The sequence below is a fragment of the Peromyscus leucopus genome, chromosome 15, assembly GCF_004664715.2.
Source record: "Peromyscus leucopus breed LL Stock chromosome 15, UCI_PerLeu_2.1, whole genome shotgun sequence".
Taxonomy (NCBI): domain Eukaryota; kingdom Metazoa; phylum Chordata; class Mammalia; order Rodentia; family Cricetidae; genus Peromyscus; species Peromyscus leucopus.
Genome location: NC_051076.1, coordinates 9,807,938 through 9,834,295, shown reverse-complemented (window position 1 = coordinate 9,834,295; position 26,358 = coordinate 9,807,938). Strand labels below are relative to the sequence as shown.

The following is a 26,358-nucleotide window of genomic DNA, read 5'->3' as shown; positions in this document are numbered from 1 at the left end:
CGTGGAACTTTAATATGACTGCTTTTGGCTGGCTCAGCATTCTTGAAAAATAAATAGACTTTTCAGTTTGTGATTGAAAGGGTTAAATAGTACCAATTCATTACCGCTCACAAAAGGATTTATTTTGTTCTCATAAATCAGTTTTATTCCACATTTTTATTTTTCCCCTGGGTGAGCAACTCCAATTGAAATCAATACAGGTGCAAGTGACACAATCAATCTAGATATTTGATTATGGATTAGAGATTCCCTGGGTCTGCTTTTCAGTCATTTTCTTTCTGATCATCTCCCTGAAGAATTGCATATTCTTATTGGCATCTCTGAGTTATGGATGTGTTTAAAAAGCAGATAATTGTCATCATCATAATAATAATCATTTGTATACCAGCAACGTAAGCCCCCCCCTGCCCCCACAGTGAGCAAAGACTGAAAGATGAAAACTTTTTAAATATCTCATTATCTCATTGGACTGTCTAAATTTCTCAATATTTTTCTTCAAATAAGTCAAGCTTTAAAATAACGTTTTTTTTTTAAAACAACAGCCCGGTCATTTGTGGCAATAATAATAATAAGCTGCATTCTTAGGGCACTGTGAAGCAAATACTGTGTCCTAAGGCAGAGGTGTTGTCTGTTTTTATACATTTAGTTTAGAACTGTACCACACCAACTTCTCTAGGTTAACAATGAAACAACAGTTAAGGGAAGTTAAACGTCTCTGAATGGATCCAAGCTGGTTCTTTTTGTTTCTATAATTACCCAGGCTGGAAAGACACCATCTGTGGGATTGAAAAGTGAAAAACGGTCCAACTTTAAATTGCAGAACAAAATTGATTAAGTTGTTGCTCGAGAGGCCAACATTTATATAGCAGACTCTCTTTGCTTTACAAACAGATTTATACCTTATGACCTTTACACATTGAAGGCTTATTTGGGGACTCTTGGTACCATATTATAGTTGCCATTATGGCCACTTGTTCATTCCTAAGCCAATTTCTTGCACAAGTAAATTAAAGCATTTAGTAGCTCACTCTAAAAAATACATATAATAAGGCAGGACTCGGTGTGTGTATCCGCTTCTCTTCTTAGGTGTGAAGGCATGAGCAAATCTGCACATCCTACTTGCAGCAATGTTCTAGTCTGGCATAGCCTTTTCTTCTTGTCTGAAGATGTTTTTCCTTAGACATCCAGGCTCTCCCATGACCTTGTTTTACAGAAATTATGAATGCTATTAAAATGTTTTTAATGTAGAAAAAGAAAAACATCCCACTGCTAAATAATGCATGCTAACAAGCGGTGAGCTTCTTCTCAGACCTTTTAGGTCATGGATAGTGTTTTAGTAGCAAACAACAGGGGACACTCAGTCTTGGAGCAGGAAGCATTGTAGCAGTCTTGGGATCCAGGGTCTTGGGGAAGTTAGAGTTGTATGCACACAGATTCCACAGGTAGCATCTCCCCGGCAGGCTGCACACAGGACAGCAGACACTAGGGCAACCTCTCTGGTGTCAGATACCATCATACAGTGATCCTGGGAAATCACAGCTCGGCTTCTGCATCCTCAACAGCTCCAGGGCTATCTGGAACTGTCTCCAGCCATTGGTTCTCTCCTTCAAGCTTTGCAGTCTATGAGTGGAAACATCTAATTAGCAAAGTGATGGTCATGGGCCCTTCATCTTCTCCCACCGCCTTTCAGTCACAGCAAACCAGCAAGCTGACTCAGATCCTCCTGGAACAAAATGACATTCCTGGCCGCTTTCTTCCTGTGGGATGAGAATCCTATTATAATGTTGGATCTTTCTCTTGATGGATGATGGTTCCAGAAAAGCTTTTCATCGCTCTGTTCTTTTGGGTTTTAGCATCTAACTAGTTTCAACTAGCTTGTTTACTAAATACTTAATAAGGATTTTTGTTTGCTTGCTTGCTTTTGTCTTTGCCTTTTTGGTTTTATTTCCAGTGTTCCTCTGTCTCTGAGATACTTCCTTTCATCTTTTAAAGTGATTGTTATAGAATAATCTTTTTGTACACTGTAAAGATATGTTACTCTGATTGGTTTAATAAAAAGCTGAATGACCAATAGCTAGGCAGGATTTCCAGGCACAGAGGATGCGGGGAAGAAGGGCAGAATCGCCAGCCAGATGGGGAGGAAGCAGCATGGGGAGTAGAAAGTGAAGGTAACCAAACCACATAAAAGAACATAGATTCAAAGATATGGGTTCACTTAAACTATATGAACTAGTTAGGAACAAGCCTAAGCTATCGACCAAGCTTTCATAATTAATAATAAGCCTCCATGTCATTATAACCTACGGAGCCGATGAAAAAGTCCAACTACAGGTGATTATCTCTCCACTTCACACCACAGGTTACATGATTGCTTTATCTTTTTGTTTCTTTATGGGCAGGACTGATGTTCTGAACTTGACTGTGGTGATACTTTATTTGTGCTGAAATGTGATATTTTATTTGTATGTTAATAAATAAAATTTGCCTGGAGATCAGAGGTCAGGGAGCCATAAACAGAAGTCAGGTGGTGGTAGCCCACACCCTTAATCTGATCACATGACAGGCAGAGTCTCTATGCGGTCAAGGACACAGCCAAGCATGGTGACATGAGTTTTTAATCCCAGTACCAATCATAGAGACCTGGAGGTCTGTACAGACAGGCAGTGATAAAGAAATCATGTGTCTGAGCGTAGAGCCAATGAGAAAGCAGAACAGGAAGGCAATAAAAACACAGGTTAGACAGGAAGAAGCTCTCTCTGGGGAAGCAGGGGCAGTGAGGTGGTAAGATAAGGTAGTTGTGGCTCTTCGATAGTTCTCTGATCTCTTTGGCTATTACCTCTGTATTTGGCTCTGTGTTTCTTATTTAATAAAACTGCTTAGAAATTCATTTATACTTGACCTTCTTTGGCTTACAGCTGGTCTTCTATCAACCTGAGCTTTGAATGTTCTCTGAGCCCTGCATGTTCTCTTAATGTACTTGTCTGTTGCTGGGGGATAATGTTCTTGCACACCGTAGAGATTTGTCACTCCTATTGGTTTAATAAAACACTGATTGGCCAGTAGCCAGGCAGGAAGTGTAGGTGGGGAGACCAGACTAGGAGAAGGCTGGGAAGAGGAAAGGCAGAGATGGAGTCACCAGCCAGATGCAGAGGAATTAAGATGAAAATGCTGGACTGAGAAAAGGTACCAAGCCATGTGGCTAAACATAGATAAGAATTATGGGTTAATTTAAACGTAAGAGTTATTTAGTTATAAGCCTGAGCAATAGGACAAACAGTTTGTAATTAATAAAAGCTTCTGTGTGTTTATTTGGGACTGAACAGCTGCGGGACTGGGTGAGACAAAAAGTTCCATCTACAATCTGTTGCTTGGGAGGATAGAGTGAGGTAGAGATTAGAGAGTCAGACAGAACCTGTGGAATTTAGTTCATTCTGGTGCCCAATTAAGTTTTCTCTGAGGATGCACCTCCCACTCCTGGACTCTTGACTTCTCAGCCAGTACAAAGCTCCCCAGGACAGGCAGTTCTGTCTCCCCAGGACAGGCAGCTCTGTCTCCACAGGATAAGCATCTCTGACTGACTGGCCTCCCACCTCTGAAGACTCTCTGGCAGAATGCAGAGGCTAAGCATATTCTCAGTGTTTTCCTTAGTTTCTATGTGGGCTCTGTGAGAGCTGTGAGTCGTGTTTGTTCAGCACAGAGGCTTGTCTTAACTGCCTTCTACATCTAATGACTTCTACAGAATGACTGCCCTTCCTCTCCTCCCCCTCCCCCCTTTCTTTTTGAGATAAGGTCTCACTCTATAGCCCATCTGCCCTTGAACTCACTTTATAGCCTGAGCTCGTCTCAAACTTGGGGTGGTCTTCCTACCCTAGGCTGCTACACACTGGAATGACAGGTATGCGTCATCGTGCTGGCTGCTCCGTTCTTTCATCTTCTCATTTTCATGATCACCCCATCAGAACCTTTAGCTGCTTTGTTAACCTTTGTTTTTTCTCTCTGGTTTTCTTCTGATTTGGTTAGACATTTGGGAAGGATGGGTGACTTTGGTGGTGGTGAATTTATCATCCTTCTCCTCAAACACTTTTTAGAGCTCACAAGTGATCCCCAAATCTCTCCAGAAAGGTAATTTGCAGTCACATATTTAGAAGCTTTATACACAGACTGGAAGGTGCATCTGTGATCCCTAGCTCCTGGTTTCATGCCCTTGTGAAAAGCCTTCTCTCACTGTGATCAAAATCTGTGACTTGCTTCTAATCAGCGGAATGGTACAAAGGAGGTGGGCTGTGACTCCTGGGGGCTCCCTGAAAAAGATTGGAAACCATCTTGCTGGGAAATGATGTCCCTGGCATTGCAAGAAGCCATCCTGGGGAGACCCTCACCATGAGACCTAGAAGAAAGGCCTCATTAACAGGCAGCCAGTGACACAAAGCAATGGTCAACTCAATGCTACCAAGAAACCAAGACCCTCATGCCAGGCAGCCTGCAAGGTCCAGATACTGCCAACCTGTACTGAAAGGCAGTCTTTCCTCTTTAGAACCTAGAAGTGGGGCTTCTGGCCCAGCAACACCTTGATTGTCCCACTTTTGAGACCCTCTGCTAAAGAGCTGGTAAGGTGTGGCAAGTCTTAGACCATGAGGTCCTAAGCATGGGTAGCTCTGAGCTGCTGCTGCTGGTGGTGGTGGTAATCCTGATACATGATGGTAAGGCACAAGAAGTATAGGAGTTGTGATAGCCTGTTTCTCAAGGAAAACTGATAGAAGTCCTCAGAAAAGCTATACAATCCCCACCCGATGCTATACTTCTTAGGGAGCTGCTGTCCTTAAATTGAGGATGCTTTGCAAGCACATATAAACCCTCACAGTAAAAGTCTAAATTCTTGGCTGTCATGAAACAGCAGTTGGTGATGGCCAGTGCTCTGGGATCAATAATGGCAATTGAATTTTCCAATTGATCACAGTGGCGTAAAAGATTAGGCACCTATATGTTCTGTGTCTGTATGTTCATTGTGTATGAAATGACTATGCAGGAATGCTACCAGGAAACATTCTGGTGATAAAAAGAATTGTGTGCATGCCCACCAGTGTGGAAACTGGAGACCACTTTCTGTGACTGGAACTCATTTGCCCAAATCACTCTTGCACTTGCCCATTTGGAATTTGTTGTTGAAAAATGGCGAGAAAACCATCAAAGTAGGACAATAAGTCTGACTTTTCAGATTATAACATAGTTGACAAAAACAGATCCCACGGTCCAAATCTCGACACAATTCTAACAGGCTTTGTTCTGAAAGCAGTTTTAGGTTGATAGTACCACTGAGAGTGTCCAGAGCATTAGCATATCCTCTTGATCTTCCACTCACTTCTGATGTTAGTAACATGGTGTCCACTTGGGAAAACAAGACTATGGAGCAGAGAAGAGGCTGGATGGAGACAAACTGTGCCTCCGAGGACTCTTTTAATGAATGACTTAAGACACTTAAAAGGTCCCAGTGTCATAGTCTGACTCGTGTGCTGATAAAGCAACCGACCGGACAGGACAGGAAGAGTCTGGACATGACAGAGCCGTTGCTGAGCTCGTACCAGAGCAGCCTGAACATGCAACCTCCGTTGCATTGATGAGATATTGTGTATATTTATTCCCCATCGTAGAAGTGTCACGCTGCAGAGTGACTAATTTAAAGAGCAATCAAAGGAGTAGACCTTTTACCTGATGGCAACTAATTAAAATCACATAGAATAATCACAGGAGTGGCAAGAAATATGATATATTCACAGGGCTCTGTCCTCAGAGGACTAAGCAGTTCCCAGGCAAGTTCTTTCTTCCTCTTTTGAAACATTAGGTTAAAAAGAAAGAGAGCTGGGAGGGGTGTTTGGAAGGGTGTGCAGGGAGAGAGGGAGGGGAGAAATGAGGTGACTGTAATGCCAAAAAAATAAAAGACAACAAAACTATGAGCTACGGATGCAGGGTGGTTGGGCAAGCACTTGCCTAGCATGAGTGAAGCCCTGGATTCTGTCCCCAGCACAGAGTAAACCAGGCCTGGTAACACAGCCTGTGAGTCCAGCACTGTGGAGGTGCAGGCGTAAGGGTCAGAAGTTCAAGTCCACTGTCAGTGACACCACAAAGTCAAGACTACCTGGTGGCGGGGAATGAAACTTTAAGAAAGGAAGAGAAGGAGGGAGGATAAAGGAGAGAAGAGGGAGGCAAGAGAGACAGACAGACAGACAGACACTAGGTAAGTAGTTTCCAACAAACATTTTGGGTGTGGTCACATGCTTATCTCCAGTTCAAAGGTTGTTGAGTCCATATATAAGTTACAAAATGAACTCCCAGCACCTTTGAGACCCCTTCTAATCAGAGACCTATAGCATGATGAAACTTGGAGGATACACTTTGTGAGTAAAATCTAAAATAGTGTCTCCATGAAGGAGAAGCAAAAGTGTAAATACTAGTAATTGCTGTCTAGAGTAGCCTAGCATCCTGAGCACCATCAAAGTGCCAGCTCACCTTGCCACCACGACCTGCTGTATGGCCTTCCATGCCTGAGTATTTTGGGGGGAGGGGCGGGTATTGGCAGAGTGCAAAGGGATTGGGACAGATGGAATATAACACCTCTAAAATTGAGACCTCAATATGGTAGAAATGTAGCTTTTTTTTTTTTTTTTGTAGCGGAAATAGGAAAATTAGTTAACACCTTTTCTACCTTAAGGTCTAATTGGATTCAGACAGGGGCCGGTTTGAAGCAGCACCAAGTGTGACATATGAAATCATCACAAGGTTTGGTTTGTTCGCTGTCATTTCTCATTATAATCTCCGTCTGGAGAATGGATTCATGTTGTGCCATTTTCTGTTCTTGTTACAGTTTTTGTCACATGAATAAGATATCAGGGTGTTAGTGCCTGGCATGCAGTATTGGTTTGTGATGCCGTGTGCGGCTGTGCTGACCTTTGCAATATTATGTATTCTGATTGGTGGTTCATCTCACCTCTTTCCTACAAGTTAATAAGGCTGTAAAAAGGAAGAGAACAGAAACGGCCAGCCAGTCAAATTATAGAATATTGAAAAGGTCAGAGCAGTACGGCACAGAGGAAAAAAATTATGGAATATATGGTGCATTAAAATTTTTGTGACAATGAACATTACAAGAATGAGAAAGGATACCCACTTACGTGATTTCAATCAAGAAAACCCCACAGGACACTATCCCAGGATAGTAATCATCTTACATCCTGCATGTGACATACAAAAATACCTGCTTCTGGTGGTTCTCACTTAACAAAATAGTTTCACAGGCAATATTCTGTTATTCAACAAATAAGAACATTGAGGTATATAAACGCATAGAAAATGGGCATTGATACTATTAGCAATTTAGGAGGCCTGGGCACTGAGGCAGGAGCAGCAAATGAACCTGTTGGCCACATGACATGCACTGTGATTGTTTCCTCCTCTAACTCTCTTTCTTCAAAGAGAGGAAAGTAGAACTAGATGATATAAGATATTTGAAGACTCCACAAAATTTGGAATATCCTGAAATAGCAGCATGGGGGTTCTCTTTTTAAAGGATTGATCTGTTTTGTTTTTTATGTATATAGTGTTTTGACTTTATGTAAGCCTGTACACCATATCTGTGCCTTTACCTGGTGCCCAGGAAGCTAGAAGAAGGTGTCACATCACCAGGAACTAGATTATAGACAGTTATTAGCTCCCATGGATATTCTGTGGCCTGAACATGTCTCAGTGGTCAAGAGCACATAAAGTTCCCAGCACTATCCTACAGTAGCTCACAGCTGCCTATAACACCAGCTCTAAGGGAACTGATGACCTCTGGCCCTTTTGTACACAGATGCATATACCCACACATATACACATAAAAACAACAGTAGTAATAAGATATCAGTTCTATGATCTATACAAAACTTGTCCCCTCCTTGTGATGTAATAGGACTGTGTCTAGTCTCTGCACCATCAATGAGAGGCACAGAAGGAGAAGACACAGAAAATCTGAGGGTTATTATTGTCCTAGATGCCACAGTAATCAATGATAACTCACTTTAAAATTCTTTCATGCATATATCAAAATTTCTCATACAACAGTTGTGTTGGATTTTGTAGGCTTTGAAGATAGGTCCTATTTGTTAGCTTTATACTGTAGCTAGAGTTTTCCTGCCTTGCCCACAGTCAGGACAAATCTTTGTCACTTGCCAGTCCCACAGCCACTCAGACCCAACCAAGTAAACATAGAGACTTATATTTCTTACAAACTGTATGACCGTGGCAGGCTTCTTGCTAACTATTCTTATAGCTTAAATTAATCCATTTCCACAAATCTATACCCTGCCATGCGGCTCATGGCTTACTGGCATCTTTTCATGCTGCTTGTCAGGGTAGCAGTTGGCAGTGACTCCTTCTGCTTTCCTGTTCTTTTATTTCTCCTCTCTGTTAGTCCTGGCTATACTTCCTGCCCAGCCACGGGCCAATCAATGTTTTATTTATTGACCAATCAGAGCAACTTGACATACAGACCATCCCACAGCACAGCCAAGTGCAGACCATCTCAGACACCTGCACTCAGGCCCATGGTCCTAATCATCCTCTATGTGGACCTGCTGGGTAAAGCCACGAGGAACCTGAGAACGGGCTCCCACAGGACATACAGAACATCCCACAGCATTATACTTTCTTTATATGGCTAATTTACTAACAGAATAAACATTTTGAAGCCTATAGCCAGAGTTTAAAGCTTTACCAGCTAGAAAGCTATGTGTGGTCCAGCTACTTCTAGAAGTAGATGAGATAAGCTGGGATCATTACTCTAAGAGTAGCTGAACTGTTGGCTAAAGAGAGAGCCCAGTATTTAAGAACACTTGCTGCTCTTGAAAGGACTCAGGTTCTGTTCCCAACACCCATTTGTTGATTTACAGTTATCTATAACTTCAGTTCCTGGGGAATCCAACATCTTCCTCTGACCTCTATGGACATCAGGCATACACAAGATACACAGACATAAATACAAATAAAACACTCATACAAATAAATAAATTTTTTAAAATAGCATAATTACAAATAAATAATTCAGTCAGTAGCTCTCAAATTTCAGCATGTTGAAGAATGAATCATTCAGTGATTTCTGGCTTCTATGCTGATAGCCTCCCAAAGTAGGTTAGTGCACAGCTCAGGTGTATGCAATTTTGTGAGATGGCCCTAAGTGACTGCAGTGGGGATGAACCCTGGATTACTGCTAAAAACAACCCATTCTGCAAAGAGTCTAGTTTCCCCCTCAATGGGCTTAAAGTCAAGCTAGGCCAGCGTGGATCAGAGAGGCACTACTAACCATCACAATGACTGGAGTTCAGGGTGTGGTAAGCTGTGGTTCCCAAACCCTGAAACCTAAAGGGACCTCCACCACCCACTATCACATCCACACAGTGTGGGCTTAGGCTGAGCAAACAGGAATGGACACTGTGACAGAGTACTTTTCACCTTGGGCTTCCCTAGCTTAGTTTTTGAGACTGAACCAATGTGGATGCACCTTTCCAGCCCACAGGAATTTATGTACAGGCAGAAGAAAATGCTAACGCACAGCTTGGTGCAGAGGGGCAATCCCATGCTGTGCATTTTAGCAAATCGGCCCCCTTATCTAAGAGCCCAAAGTCATGGAGCTGAGAGAGAAGGGGAAGGGGAAGGGGCAGGTGATGGGATGGACAAAGAGCTCTGACCTGTGGATCCACGTTCGGTTTTGAACCTGGAGAGTGGAAGTCCTGACTTCCTGACTGTCTCTCTAGGTTCTGGGAACCAAACCATGTGTTTGCAGAGGCACAAGAGAAGATCACACTCACTCAGCTGCATGGCTCCTGAAGATACACGTGTTCGTTTTTGAGCTGAGCAAAATGGTTATATAATTACTTCCTTCTCATAATTATTGAGTAATTATATACTTCTTATAATTACTCAGTAATCATTGTTCTATAGCTAGAAACTAACATTACAACTAATTGTATAATTACCATGTATTAATGTCATTATATGGCAAACTTAGAATAAAGTGGTACTTAATATATTTCTCTCTGCCATGCCATTTTTAGAGAAAAATAGAGGATAGGGTCTGTTTTATAGCTCAAAAATTGCTTCCAATACAAATAAACAAATCAAAAGGCAGGAAGATACCTCCACCAGTGTTCTGAGCACAGATGCGTACCCTTGTGTTCGTGCCTGGCTAGAAATAGGTAAAATTATTCTCTTGTGACATAATTGTAGACTTTTGTTGGTGTTTTACAATTTTCAATCTTTCATAAGATGCACAAATTACACAACTTCCTTGTCAGATGAGCATCTGTCTGGGTCTCTGGAGGGTAAGGTGACCTTTTGGGGGATTTTACAGCTAAGCATGTGACAACAGCAGCCGTTGCTTCAGCCAGAAGTAAAAATGCTTCTGAAGAGCTGGGTGTCCTGAGACCTAGAGATGTGCTGATGCGATCATGTGATTGTGCTTGACAATGATCAGAAAGGACCTGCATGTCCTCTCAGCAGACCTCTCGAGGGCAGGGACCCTATTTTATGCATTTGGGTGCCAACTCATGGGCACCATAGGCTCCTTACAAACAGCACTTCAATCAAATCAAGTCACAAAGCTAGCCATAAAGAACCTCCACATGCTAACGTGGCATCATTCAGAAGGAACTTGAGTAGAGTGAGCCCTTAAAAGCTGCATTCAGAACTCCGTGGGCATTGCATTGCATAAATGTCAAGATAAGAGTTCTCCATTTTGGACTTGATGTCACTCTGTAAACTTGGAACATTTCTTCATTGGAAATGAGCAGCAATTATGCTTCCCAGTGTTCAAGTCCATGAACACTGTTCATTTTCTCTGGGATAATCGTCCCTTTGCCTGTATCAATCTCAAGACCCAAATCACAAATTATTGTGGGGTTTCTTGTGGCCACAGAAGACACTTCACTGTGCATACTTTGTCACAATAAAATTTTCAGCTACTTCCTTCAGCCTGAAATTATTATAAATATAATAAATATCTTTTTTATATATGTCTAGCTTTATCTACCCTACCCACATTTCATAAAATGACCACACCCTAACCAACTATGAGACTCCTTTTAGTTTTAGAATTTGGAATATTACCTGATAGGACAACAGCATGATGTGATCAGGTTTGTGCTGTTTGCTTAAATGAACAACCATGCCTTTTGACGATTAACCCGTAGTTAATGATCACTGAGAAAACAAAATTCCAGGTGCTTCCATCTTAACCACTTGCCAATGCTCAATATTTGCAGGTAGAATTTGTATGGATTACAGCAAAAACAGCAGTGAGCAGTGGTCCTTACTGTTTTGTTCATTATTATGAGAGAGCTGGGTAGAATTTTTCACAGGACAGTTAATCAAACTGCGTACATTGATGAACCACCCACGCATGCTTCTTAGTTTTGTGCCGTTATATGCAGATCAGGCTAGGAAGCCCAAATCACTCAGGTGTTTTTTTTGTTTTTTGTTTTTTGTTTTGTTTTGTTTCATTTTGTTTTGTTGTTGTTGTTGTTTTGTTTTGTGTTTTGTTTTTTTAGCAGATATTTCATGCTGGGTACAGGAAAGTAAGAACTTAACTAACTTTCATAGTGGCACGGTACAAGAATCACTGTGTGCATTCATTTCTTTGCACTTTCCTCCTAATTTATGAAGATATGACTTTACAAATATTGTAGGCATTCAAATTTCTTTACAATGTGAAATTGCTTATATCATGTGACCATCTTTTACACTTTAATCAAATAGTATGCTGTTATTGCTAGGTCTTGCAGATATCTTTGCTTCCTCTATATCCAGTATCCTGGTGGTTTTTACTCGTTTTTTCTCAAAGCTGTTGGAATAAATGTATAACAGGAAACATTTTGACAAAGGAAGGCAGCCTTTTTGATGTAATTAATGATATGTATAAATGGTTCTTTAGCTTGTGTTTTTAAAGAGTATCTAACACACTCCTCTATTTGACTAAAACTAAAAACAATGTTTCTTCCATGTATGCTTTAAAAATGTGACTTTTAAAGTAAATGTCATATTTTTAAATTCTAACTTGGTTCTTTTTTTAATTCTAAAAATTTTTAGTTCTCCTCCACTCTCTTTTTGCCATGAATGTTATGCAGGATTTGGAAGAGAGGAGCCATTATTACCAGGGTGCAGCATTTCTCTATGTCCTATACAGACTGGGATTTGAGATGGGTTTACTAGAGATTTGACAGGATGGAGGTAGTGGGATACAGTGAGGGTACATGGGAAGCGATTGCTTTATGCAACCAAAGGCTTCTGCATCTGCTAAGAAAGCTGGATACAGATGTTCAGGTCAATATGGACACATCTGGCAGCCCACCCACAGCAACTGTTTTATGATGTTCTGAGCAATCCCAGTTTAAGGAGACATGAAATAGAAACAGGCCAGGCTAACGCTGAAGCAGGGTGAGAGGTAGACAGTGGATGTCAGAGTGTGCTATCTATAGACAGAACCATTTTATTGGGAGGTGTTACTTCTTCTCTGTATATTAAAGAAAACTTAAGGATTATGAAAAATAAAAAATAAATCATCAAGGGATCCATTTCTATATCTGGACACTTTTTCTTTGTATGCATAGTGCTTGTTATATAACAACATATTTTCTTTGCATATCAAGTCAGTTTGACGCCAGTGATCTGTAGGTACTAGCACACGTTTTATTCATAGCATGCTGAAGTGAATGTACACACTGATGGGAACACATGCAATAGGTGCTGGTGTGGTAATTCAGCTTGGCATTGCAACTTTATCAACCCAAGAAAATACTCAAGTAACCAAAGAAAATCATCACTAAATGTAATTTTCCTCTTCAATCAGCAGGGGATAACTACACCCTTCTCAGTGGCACGAAAACCATGCACAGCAGTGAAGGGAAGCAGCTCTGGGTGCTGGTGGACGGCTTGGTTCCTTACTCACACTACACAGTACAAGTGAATGCTTCCAACAGCCGGGGCAGCGTGCTCAGTGACCCTGTCTCTGTGGACATGCCTCCAGCAGGTGAGTCTGTGAAAACTGTCGTCAGCGTTCGGAATTAACAGGAAGCCTAGAACCGAGTGACTGTTGGATACTTTATTTTACAACTTAGAGGCTCGGTTGTAGTGTTTGGGCAGTTTGGTTTTTTAAAAATTCATTATTGATATCCTTTTATTGCTTTGATGAGTATGTTTTCTTCTTACTCTCTGTGTGTGTGTGTGTGTGTGTGTTTGTCTGCCTGTGTACATGTGTGCATGTATGTGTGTCTATCTATATCTGTCTGTCTGTGTATGTGTATGCATGTGTGTGTCTGTATACATGTGTATGTGTGTGTGTGGCCATGTGTATGTGCATGTACATGTGTATGTATATATCTGTATATACAGGTATCTCTGGGTATCTTTATCTTAAGAACATTAATAAATATGTTTTTTTTAATTAGTAGTTTGGTTTTTTGTTTTCTCCTTTCTTCAACTTGACAGATTTTTCAATTTTGACAACGTATTTGGAAGGAGACAGACAATGGGGTGGGGATGGGGCCTCAGTGTTCAGGGACTACTGAAAAATTGTGAAAAGGTATGACCCCTTTGCCCCTTTGCAGAACATATTGATAATATCAAACTTAAAATATAGGTCCTCTTTGTAAGGATCAGCAAGTGGCCTGTTACAATAGGACTCTCATTCACACACTGAATAAACACTTCATCCTAACAGTCATGACAGCCTTTCCTGTGTGAAATGCAATGCATTCTGGGTATGTTTATTTTGAATATTTCTATTTAAAATTGGTGCAGTTTAAATAATCATAATTATCCTAGAAAATATGCAGTCTCCACCCATGTCCTAACTATTTGTGAGGTCTAAGTGACAAGAAGAAATCTCCCCGAGATTGGTATTCACAGCTCCTAAACAGGAAGCATGTCTCAAAGTAATAAGAACATGGCTCTCACCTGAGTCTCAGGATGTGGGCTTTCTGAATGTACTCCAGGAGAAGGACCAAGGAGATCTAGTGTCTATCCTGCAGCCAAACTTCAGGCAATGAAGAACCTTACTATGTACTCCTTTTACAGCTGTCTATACTGGCTTAGATCATTCTTAATTTTTAACAATTCAGTTTGTGTTCACAAAGGAGCCTGCTTCATACGTTGTCCATGGATTCAAGCCTGTATGTTCAAGTAAGGTCTTCTGTGCATGTGGAATAATGACTCGGCTAAAATAGCACATTCCTATTGCTCACTCAGTTCACACGTGAGGGTCTGTTTACCAATACAAAGATCAATGTAATGGAAATAGAAGTAACTAGGTCATTGCTTTATGGGTGTGTGGCAAAGCTGAGGTTCCTCTGTGGCTCACACCATCTGGGATCAGTGTAGCCATTGAGAGTAAGTACCCAGAAGTCCAGATTAGGGAGGTGACCCTTCACCCAAAGAGGAAGCAGTATCCTTAGAGACAGAGCATGCGCCACTTTATTGCCACCATTAGGACTTATTTTCTCCCGTCATTAGATTGTTGTTGATTACAATTAGGAAACTTATCGCTTTGAAATGATCTTTTTTATGACCTTGTGGCAGTTTAAAGGTGACACCTCATTGATTAAATAGGTTTTAGTTCATGCTTCCTTTTACTTAATGAGCTGAAAACATATTATCATGATTTACACATAAAAATCATGCTGAAAAGCATGTGGCATTCAGTAGAATATGTGTGTTTAAGTAGAATTAAATTAGTGCTGAGAGTTATTAAAGAAATCTTGCATGCCTTCCAGTGAGCTGTGCTTCATACTGGAATGGACAGTAAATGAGCCAGCACGCAGAAGGGAACCGACGGGCAGAGGTGCTTCTGTGTGCTGCTGGCTCTTCGTTGTGTTTGGCTGGTACAGGCACTGCCTTTTCTCTGCTTTCAGTGGCTGACCTCTTTAATGGCGATGCCAGTTCCTAGTGTCTTTCTCTGCTGGATAATGAATGGGAGGTTTGAAATGAAGTAGCCTGAGCTATGGATTCTTTTCAGATACATCAAAAACACCACAACAGAAAGTGTGGTGGGGGGAATGCCACTGGTTTTTCTTTACCTAGAATTTGCTATCAAATATTACCTGCAGGGCTGGGGGGGGGGGGGTGGCTCAGCATGTGAGAGTGCTTACTGCAGAAACATGAGGAGCTGCCTTTGCAAAGTCTGCTCTCATGTAAAAGCTGGGCATGACTGCATGCCTGTAACCCCAGTACTGGGGATGTGAAGTAGAGACAGTGGGTACCTGGTCTAAATGACACTCACCCTCGTACAAAAATGGTGAGGTCAAGGTTCAGTAAAGGTTCTCTCTCAAGGAAATAAGGGGAAGAAGGTTGTATCAAGACACCCAGTGTCCTCTGTCTCCACACAATCATATGGGCACACAAACACTTGCCAAACATACACACATATCCACACATGCATGCATGCACACATGCACTCACACACATGTGCAGGCACACATGCACACACACATATACACATGCATGGACACACACACACACACACACACACACACACACACACACACACACACACGTCCACTCACTTACATGAGTAAATTCACCTACTTAGTCAGTTCATCAGCATGCTATCTCTTGCCAACCTAGCCTGAGATTCACTCTAGAGCCCAGAGTACACCCGTGTGTATTGAAGTCACCTGTTTAATTTGACCATCACGCTTTATCCCTGTTAGATTCCACATAGCAGGGGCTATTCCCTGATCTTTTTTTATCTTCGGTGCCTAGATCAAACCTGGCACATGGTAGGTGTGTGATGAATAATTGGTGAGTGCATGAATAAGTTGGTCAGGATGGCTTAATGAGAGGCTGAGGGGATGGCTCATAGGTAAAGCACTTGCTACACAGCATGAGGACCTGATTTCAGGTCCCCAGCACACAGCATAGTCCATGTAGCTAAGAATGTCTGTAACCCCAGAATTGTGGGGCATCGAGGCAGAGGATCGTTGTGGGTGGTTTGCCACCAGCCAATCTAACCAGAACAGCGAGGTGCAGTTCAGCCAGAGCCACTGTCTCGGGCGAATAAGGTGGGGCGCGACCAATCCGGACACCTGGCATCCACTTGAGTGTATGTATATACGCACCTGGACCTGCATGTGCATGCATATACTCCATGCATACCCAGATAGATAGTTCAATAATCATTAAGCCATTGGTTGTCATTCCTTATGTTCTCTCAGATCCAGTCTCCACCTGAGGACCTTTATGCGATAACTGCAAAGCTGAGACCTCCTCTGTGCAGGAGAAAGGCTGTGCCCATGTAAATCTAGCTGCAATCCTCACCAGAGAATTAGAGTAAGAAATAGCCTCACATTTCATGAACTTGCCGATCCTAGCTGGTTGCTTCTTCTCAGATGATGAATACTGCTTAGCTTATGCAAGAATTTGGAAAAGAGAGACAAGGAAAATCAGTATGAAGAATTTTAAATGCCAGACTGGAAAAGTGGCTCAGTACTTAAGAGTGGGAAAAAAATGTACTTTCAGTGGGCTTTTTAGAGTTTGGTTCCTAGAACCTGTCAGGTTCTTCACAACTACCTATCACTCAAGCTCAAAGGGATTTGATGGCCCCTGCTGAACTCTTCTGGCATTGCACACCACACACACACACACACACACACACACACACACACACACACACAGAGTTTTTTAAAAAAGAATTTTCAGTGGTCCTCATCTCTTAGCTGATGCCTGTGAGATGTCTCATCACTGGTCCTCATCTCTTAGCTGATGCCTGTGAGATGTCTCATCACTGGTCCTCATCTCTTAGCTGATGCCTGTGAGATGTCTCATCACTGGTCCTCATCTCTTAGCTGATGCTTGTGGGATGTCTCATCACTGGTCTCCAACTCCCTTTTGCTGAAGGGAGAACTGAGCGTAAGAAACACAAGGCCGGTGAGAGGGTTCACTAGCCCAAGCACTTGCTGCACAAGCAATAGGACCTCATTTAATCTCCAGAACTGTGTCTTACACGCCAGGCATACAGCTCACACTTGGGAGCAGAGCAGCCAGACAGCCCAGCTGAATTAGAGCGCTCCGGTTCAGTGAGGGACCCTGTCTCCAAACAGAAAGAGGAACAGGAACGTGACTGTCAGCTCTGTCTCCCACATGCACATGTACATGCATGCAGACACATGAACAAAGCCACACACATACACGCAAAGGAGATCTGGTGAAGCCATGTGATTTGAAGGTAGGAAGTAAAGACAGCTGTTGTTACCACTACCAAAGGGCTAAGTATGCACATCAATGGCACTCAGTCCCAAAACCTTGAATAGAAAACACTAATATTTAATCTCTGGGATCCTGCTGAGTACCTCTTGCCTGCATCAGTGGAGTCCAGCTCCACCTCTCCTGTGCTCTCAGGATTCTGAAATCCTGCAATCAGTCTGTTTTGTATTATTTCTAAAACATAATACTCCTTAGTTAGTGTTAAGATACTCTGGGAAATGAAAGATCACTTTAATCCAAGCTCTCAAATAGCATTATGGAACAAGTACAAGAGTTCTAGGCAGAGTTTAAAAAAAAAAATAAAAAGGAATCCAAACGTTAATCCATAAATATGAAACCTCCCTGTGACCTTTACCCCACTAAGGTCTGGAGTTACTAATGGGGTTAGGATTTCAGCACTTAATGGGGCTCTGTGCATCTGTGTTTTGTATGCATGGAATTCAGTGTTCGGTTTAATAAGTGGTTGACATTGGTGATGTCCCTTAATTTGCTTAAATCTAATTGGCTCTTTTATCAGTCAAACCTGTATGGATTGGCAATTGATCAGAAGGGGTCAGCCATGACTCTGCATGTAGTTAAATGGTGGAAGCGCCTGGTAAAGCCACGGTGGCCGGATAATCAGCAGAGGGTGAATGAAGGCTTAGAGAAGAAGGTGAAGGAGCTCCCAAGTTTTGCGGGATCTTCAAGTTCAGAACAAAGGCGTTATGGAGTGTATAAATTTTAAATACACTGCATTTTGCCTCCAGACTTAAACCTTTTTTTTTTTTTTCAGATGAACTGAAATCTTGTCTGAAACTGTCTTTGTTACATCAAAGACCTACTCAGAAAGCAGAAAGAGACAGAGGAAGCATAAAAGGGCATAGTTTAAAATGATTACTGACACACTTCATACCGACAAGCTCCAGCCAGATGATATTTTTTTATGAATGTTTCGTATTTTTTGCAGAAGGAATCATTTTCTTCTGTTTATCTAAAGGGTTTCAAGGTAATCAGGAAGGAGCTGAGATCCACCTGTACTTCTCAACCCCATACAGTTTTCTCTGGCGATAAATAATTGGTAGTTTCAGCCTGTGATTAGAATTACTACAGCTTAGATGCTCCATTAAAAATATAAGGTTCGGGGAAGCCGTTATCTTCTGAAATGTGTTCTTCAAAAATGAAAACCAGACAGACTGGGAAAGTGACCACGAGTGGTTCATCCTCAAGAGGCTTTCCATTGCCCCTCCCCCTCCTCCACCGCTCCTCCCCTCCTTCACGCCCCTCCCCCTCCTCATCACCTGGCACATCAGGGAGAGGATCCACCATGGTTAGAGCTTACATCATCAAACCACGGGCGCAGAGTCTCACAAACACGGGTTTCAACCCCCTTCTTTGACTAGCTGGCTGTGTTGCCATGCCCAAATACCCTGTGCACCTCATCCTCAGTTTTCACACCTAGGAACTGGGCTGGCTGAGAATCCGCACCTTATAGAATTACCTGGCGGATGCAACAACAGTATGTTTATTTGCAGTTAGTGGACGATAGGGGCTTACCTCCTGCCTTGCTCTCTTGTCCTATTTGGACCTGTATGTGGAGGTTAGAAATAGAAACTGTTTCTATTAAGTCTGCCTGCTTTGATCTTATTTTCACCTTTTAAGATTTATTTATTTTTATGTGTATCCATATTTTACTTGCACGTGTATAAGTGTATCACATGCATGTCTAGTGCCAACAGAGATCAGAAGAGGGTGTTGGATCCCATAGAACTGAAGTGATGGATTGTTTTGAGCCACCATGTGGGTACTCAGATCAGAACCAGGGTCCTCTGCAAAAGCAGAACATGCTTTGAACTGCCGCGGCATCACTCCAGCCCAAGTCTTTCCTGTTTTTAGGGAATGATGTATAGGCACCCAAACTTGAAAAACAATTTATTACATTTTGAAGGAGATACAAGAAAATCTCCCTTACCAGCAAAATTAATAGGGAAATTTTCTTTTGGTATAAATATCAAGAAATCTAGATCACTAAAATCATGTCTAAAATCTAAACTCCTTGGGACCCACATGAAAAGCAGGATGTAGTAGTGCATGTATCCCAGTGCTCTTTCAGTGAGATGGAGGCGGAGACAGGACAATCCACCAGACACTTACAGGCCAGCCAGCCTGGAGTGCCAGCCAGCTAGACTGGAATACTGGCTTGCAGCGTGTGAGTACAAGAGCAGAAGCAATAAGGGAGACCCGCCTCACCAGGGTGAAAGCGAAGAAGTGACCCCCACAAACTGTCCTCTGACCAGCACATGTGTGCCCACACATACACAGACAATCATTAATTAAAATGTCTATAGCTCAGTATCTGAGGGAATGATCTGTGCTCCTTTAATGTGTGGTGGTTTAAAAAATTCTTTTAGTTATTTCTAAAATTTGGGAGTTTTCTTTCCTATTTCTCCTTAGTTCTTCCACAGTTATCAAACGTTTATGGGCTGTGAGGGCAGGAACAATGTTGGGTTTGTCAATGTTCATAGTCCAAAGGGCTGAGACCAAGTATTTGCTGAATGGGGAAACGAACGTGCTGTGGTCGTTAGGACTTGTATCGTGGTCTTGAAAGCTGTTTTCGCTGTCCCCGTGTCTTTTACTTGGATAATCATTTTTCGGGGTTTAAAATTAGATTGAAGTCATCACATTATTGGTCTTACTCTTGTCAATATTGCCATCACACTATAGAAACAAATAACTTTAACTCTTGACGTCTTGAAGTCTCTGTGGGTTGTGTTTAATTCTTTAACCACTATTTTCAATTAGTTATTGCAACTGATAGACAATTCATTGAGAAGGGTAGTTAAAACAGGACGTTAAAAAAATAAGTCTAAATACATGTTAATATAATTCAACTCAGAGCATGTACCTACATAGTAATATTGCATGTGGCTAAATATTTACCCATGAGTTTTTATATAAAGCCAAGTTGCTTTCTTAGGAGGCTAATTTGTCATTTATAAGTCTAGCATCCTTATTCCAAAAACTATACCCATATTGCACAGTTTATGATTCCCACTTTTAAAGTTAAAGCTGAACAAGGGGCCAGAGAGATGGTTCATCTGTTAAGAATGCTTGCCACTCTGTCAGGGGACTGAAGTCAGGTTTGTAGCACCCACATTGGGTGGCACTCAACCACGTGGGACTCCAGCTCTAGGGGATTAGACACCCTCTTCTGTCCTCCATGGGCACTGCACACACACACACACACACACACACACACACTAAATGAAATCTTTAAAAAGGAAACAGAAATGTGAAGATAATTAAGTGGACTGCAGTTACAGGATTTTTCTGTTTTCACATCCTCGCACAGTTCTGACAGGATAGTATTACAAAGCCCTAATTTTAAGTTGCATAAAACAATTAATTCTTATAGAAACAAATCTCCGTTATCCTCCTAATTTAGGTAGTATTTAATTAAGTTATGAAATCACACCAAGGAGCACGGCTGACATGAATACTTTTGGTAAAATGAAGCTGTCTCTCAGTGAGCATAGCTCTATTGGTAACAGCTGAATTTTGTCTTTGAGCTCAAGAGATAATTAAATATCCCTCTCTGTGCATTGATAAAGAAATAGAAAACATGTATTAATCTAGAAAATCAGTTAAGAAGGGTGAATGAAAAGAGTGTGTACTATTTAAGAGAAGGAAGTGAGCCAATAGTGTGGGGATGCTCTGTCCTCACAGCATCCACCCTCAGGAGAGAAGAACCATCCCAGGAAGCTCTGAGCTTAGGCCATGGGAAGCAATGGTCTTCCTTGAAAGAAAAAGGAAACCACAGATATTTCCCTTCAGTTGACCAGGACCTGAGTCTGAGACTCTTAACATAATCCGTTCAAGTGAATCTGTTTTCTCCCTCACTGAAAACATAATGTTTGTTTATTGATCTATTTCTATTTCGTTGAAGGTTGTACATACAATGGCACAGTGTGGAGGTCAGAGAACAACCTAAGGAGTCAGTTCTCTCCAGCCACCATGTGGTACCCCAGAACAAACTCAGGCAGGCCTGGGGGCAAGTGATCTCACCTACTCCCTTCCTTGGCTTCCCAGACAGGGTTTCCCTGTGTTGTTTTGGTGCCTGTCCTGGATCTCGCTCTGTAGACCAGGCTGGCCTTGAACTCACAGAGATCCACCTGCCTCTGCCTCCTGAGTGCTGGGATTGAAGGTGTGCGCCACTGCTGCCCGGCTCCTTCCTCCACTTTTTAAAAGAAAATATTGAAACTTTTCCCTATATTTTAATTTGAACCCAAACCCCACTCTAGGGCCTCAGAAGCAGACTGAATATGTGTAGCTCTCTGGACCCACCTGTTTCATTTCACAATGCTACAGCAGTGAGATCCTGCTGGACTCCCGTGCCTGCAGATATTTCTTCATAGTATGACAAGATACTACTTTAAAAAATTATAAAACTAACAGTCTTCAAAGAGGTCGGGCTGCCCTTTCCCTACTCAGCAGCCCCTCCACATGTGTTCGGTGTCTGCTTTCTGATACACATCCACCCACCTTGATTTATTTACAAGATTGAAGCATATGCTTCCACATGCAAGGGGCCATAGTACGTCTTAACAAGTGTGCAAAGGGATAAAATTTTTAAAAATCAACTTTTGCACTTGAAAGAGTTGGAAACTGAAATAAAGAATGGGTTAGTATGATATATTACAGTGTTTAGAGCGAAGAACGAAAGATGAGATGAACTGCCTTTTCTAATACAAGAGCCACACTGCTGACCTAGGGCAGAGTTGAATAGTGTTCTTTAAAACAGCACTCTACCGCGTGAACAGATGGCTCATCCTGGCCTTCAGTATATTAAAAACCACACAATTTATATTATACCCAGTTCTTATGAATCTTTAGAATAGTTGTGCATAATGTTTTCCTCCTGTGTATATCTTCCAAATGTGCTGCCATTTTTTTTTCCTCCTGGCGGGGAGGGGGAATCTCAACCCATGGAAGGTAATAAAGTAGTCAAACTCAGCAAATGAAATTTATTTAAATTCCTAATAAAATAGTATGTGTTTCAAAACACATATCATCCCATCGAGCTTTATTCATGCTTTCTCCTAAATATTTTATTAGAATAGAGCCATGGTGTTAACGTCTGTCTTTATATGTGCTCACATACTTCAACTCCAGTTCTTACCTCTGGTTTCCTAAGATGGATAGTTTTGCGATATGGTAGCTGTGGGTGTGTCTGGGTATGTGCGCACGCTCGCATGCACATTTATAAAATTACACATCCGGAGCCACAGAAAGGGATCTATTTCCCTCTTACATTTGTGCAGTTTCCTTTACTTTTTATGCTGAGAATCTTGACAGTGAACTTCCTGCTTATAAAAACAGTTTAGAAAGGCGCCAACTTCTGAGCTGTGGAGAAGAAGGGAGGCAACTTTGAAGTGCACTTACCAAGCTCTCAGCCAGCCTCCAGCCAGGAGCTAGCTGCTGCGCACATTTGCATAATACTCTCCTGTGGTTTATATAGACACGCACGCCCCCACACACAATTAAGTACTGTCTTCAGAGCATCCCGGGGCAAGGCAGAGAGACTGAAAAAAATAATTAAATGAAAATCACATCTTTCCTACTTTACCAAGGGAGAAAGATGGGAGGTATTGCCTCTCTGAGATTCATTGATATTGAAAATCATATTTTTTAAAAGGAGTAAGTACAATTCTCCTGTCTGCATTTCATCTTGGAAGGAAGGTTTATCTTTAACTTTAAGGTGAAAAAAAAAATCATGTCGATGTGATGGCTTCACTGTTTAAAAGCAATTTGAAATTTTATTTGAATTCTTAGAGTGCCCTGAAGAAATGTTTCTTTTATTTCTTAGAAAATAATATTATTCCTTTCTTTTCTTTTTTTTTTTTTTTTTTTTTTTCTTTTTCTTTTCTTTTCTTTTTTTTTTTTATCATAGAGCAGCTCAATGCCTGGCTTGCATAAAATCTTAAGAACATTTACCCACCTGTATAGCCATTCTTAGGAAACTGGGGGAATCCTTAATAAAACTGAGACATTTCAAGGACTCATTCCAATCTCTTCGTTAACAACGTAAATAGTAATACATCCCCTTTGTTAGCTCCATAGATGGGAGAAGACTGCCCTGATCCAAAGTTTCTAGAGTCCTTTCTTAATGGAAAATAGCCCTTTAGCGGACATATTCATTCCAACCACTGTGCTATTCTGATTAGTAACTAATTGGTATAAAGGAAACTTCTATGTACAGGTGGCAATTGTCCAACCAAAAAATTGGAAGCATGGAGAGCAGGCATTCCTAAAAGACAGGCTGACTAGTCCAGGGAGTCACACCTGCTCCTCACACTTCATTGACTGCTTTGGCCTTGGCACTGACTTCCATTCCTATTTGTAATGGATGATGTCTTATCTACCAGAATACAGCATCGTGGAAAAGACAGAAGAAATGGTTGAATGGTGAGGGGTACAGAGGAGACTCAGAGCTGGCCTTCTTCTGCCTCTCCACATTTTCACTGTCTCTAGGCAAACAATAGCCTACTAATCTGTTGCTCCCTTTCTTCAGTTCCAGTTATCGGGGGTCAACTGGGGTCTGAATTATTATATAGAAAGTTCCTGAAGCAAACAATTCATGAGTTTTAAAGTGAATGCTCTCCTAAAGAGCATAATGGAGCCTCCCATTGTCTCATGCCATCTTTAGTCCAGTGCTTCCTCTGTGTGTCCTACCCAGCTGCTGTTCACTTCCTGCCATCTTAGTTACCAGATCAACTGTCCTATTCTCATAGGCCTTGGGTTTACTGGCAATCAGGGCACACGGCATCAAAGCTGTAATGTTTTTCCTTTAGGTGAAAAAGGTAGATATAATCAGCTTAATGTGTAAAGGAAAAGGGTACATGCCGTGATTGCTAAAATCCCTAAGAATAAGCAGTGAAATGAGGAAGACAGGAAATTCGCGCTGCTTTCTGTGCGTTGGTTTGGACTCACTTACTCTATTCCACTTCTACATTAAGCTGTGTGGCAGATGAGTGTACAGATAAAGTGTTGATAGATACAGCCCTGCATTCTGTGGTTTTGCGTATCTCCTGGGGTGTCTCAGAACATGTCGCTCTCAGACAAGGAAGGGCTACAGTATCATGTCCTCAGGGAATGATGGTAGCTTTTTATTTTTCATTCTTGCACACCCTGCCTTCACCTTTCCTGTGGTTACAGGGATCTAGTTTTCCTCTCAGAATGAACGTGGGCACCACTTCCTGTTTCTCATGAGTGTTGTGTGCTCCACCAGAACCACGAAAGGAAGCAGTTTAGTCAACAGAGGAACATGCCGTGCCACATGCTGAAACCTTGGATTCTATGAATCTCTGGCCAGCTGTTGCCTTGGGAAGGGTCCGAAAATGTAGCCAGAATGGAGAAAGAAGAGCCAGTCAGAGCAAAGTGTAGTGGGCTGCTGAACTATAGTTAAGCCATCCAATGACAGCATTCCTAAATATACTTGAATTGCTAAAATGCTCTTGAGTAAACTGGTCTCTGGTCACTTCAGGACCAGCCATAAATTCCCCTACAGCATGTCCCTGACCTAAAGGTTATGAGAACCACCTGACCATTAACTGCTATCTCTCTGCTTCTGAAAATAATGCAGGCTTGCTGCAGATGTCCATAAGTATCTTTCTGTATATGACACAATGGCAGATTTTGCCTTTAAAAATTCAAACTGGAGGTGGAGGCAACTTCCTGCTATTCCACTTGGGACAGCCCCACTGGAGATAAAGACTCCATATGACTTATTCAGAAATCTCAGGAGCTGTTCTTCTCAGGTACCCCATAATAGAAGATAGGCTGAATTCTGGTGGTAGCACTGGCTCTATTGAATCCAAGACTACCAAAGACCAACTCTTTGTTTGGATTTTTATCTCATAGGAGCCAATTAGCTCTTTTCATGATTTAAGCCTCTGAGTTGGGCTTTATTATTTGGAAACAAGATGCTTGGAGGGAGGTGGCCCAAGTAGAGAACAGTGCCCTCAGTCTTCTTGCAGACCATACCAAACCAGAAGGCATGGTGTGTGTGTGGGCGGAGGGGGGGGGGCTTTTGTCTAAGCTCTCAAAGAGGAAGTTCCCAGAAACAAGCCTGTTACAAAATAAAATAATCACTTCTAAGACTATATGACTGCTGACTTGCTGTGGAGGTGCTCCTTGCCCTGGAAGTGCTCCCTTGCCCTGGAAGTGCTCCCTTGTCCTAGAGGTACTCCCTTGCCCTAGAAATACTTATTCCCTTGCTCTGGAAGTGTTTCCTTGCCCTGGAAGTGCTCCCTTGCCCTGGAGATGCCCCTCAAGCCACTGTGTCCCTGTTCTCCTGAGAACCTCTGTCTCTATTTATAGGTCTCAGTGCTGAGTTTCACCAACAACCTTTGTTCTACTCAGCCACTAGGTTTGGCCTCAGTATTTTTTTGTGGCTCAAGCTTCTCCTGGATGAATTTTCAGATCTGAGTCCCACCGGTGCTTCCCAAGTATGTGCCATTCCATTACCTGAGAATTTACCCCAAGTTCAGATTTTTTTCTTTGCTTTTCCCTTAGTACGTGTATGTGATGTGTATGAATGTTTACATGCCCATCTGTACATGTACAGGCACATATGCACATGCAGGTGAGTAAGCACATATGAGTACACATGTGTAGAGACCACAGGTTGACATCAGGTATCTCTCTCAATCAGCCTTCATCTTATCCATTGAGGCAGAGTCTCTCAGTTGAACATGGAGCTTACCCTTACAACCAGTCTGGCTAGCCAGTGGGCTTCCCTGCCCAAATGCCATGTAGGTGGGTAAAAATATGAACTCTGGTCCTGTCAAGTGCTCTAATCACTGAGCCATCTTCCCAGTCCCCCAAGGTCAAATTCCTGAGCCTCATCCTTCAACTACTAAACTAGATTTTCTGAGATTGAAGCTCCATTTCAATGATCCCCTCTCTTCCTTTCCCAGCTCAGATCACTCAGATGCTTGAGTTTGGCAGCCATGGAATTAGATCGTCTTTAAAATGCCCACACAGCGAATATGTCACATGATCTTTTTCACGCCTGTATTCCCACAGTTGTGATTAGGACAC

At 41.9% G+C, this 26,358-nt stretch overlaps 1 protein-coding gene across 1 annotated transcript in view; it reads left to right on the top strand.

The window, feature by feature from the left end:
- The window catches only part of Ush2a (usherin), a 688,259-nt gene that overhangs the window by 398,876 nt on the left and 263,025 nt on the right, over nucleotides 1-26,358 (top strand). The window contains 1 exon segment of the mRNA XM_028876752.2: nucleotides 12,872-13,051. Within this exon segment, the coding sequence (XP_028732585.1) occupies nucleotides 12,872-13,051 (180 nt within the window).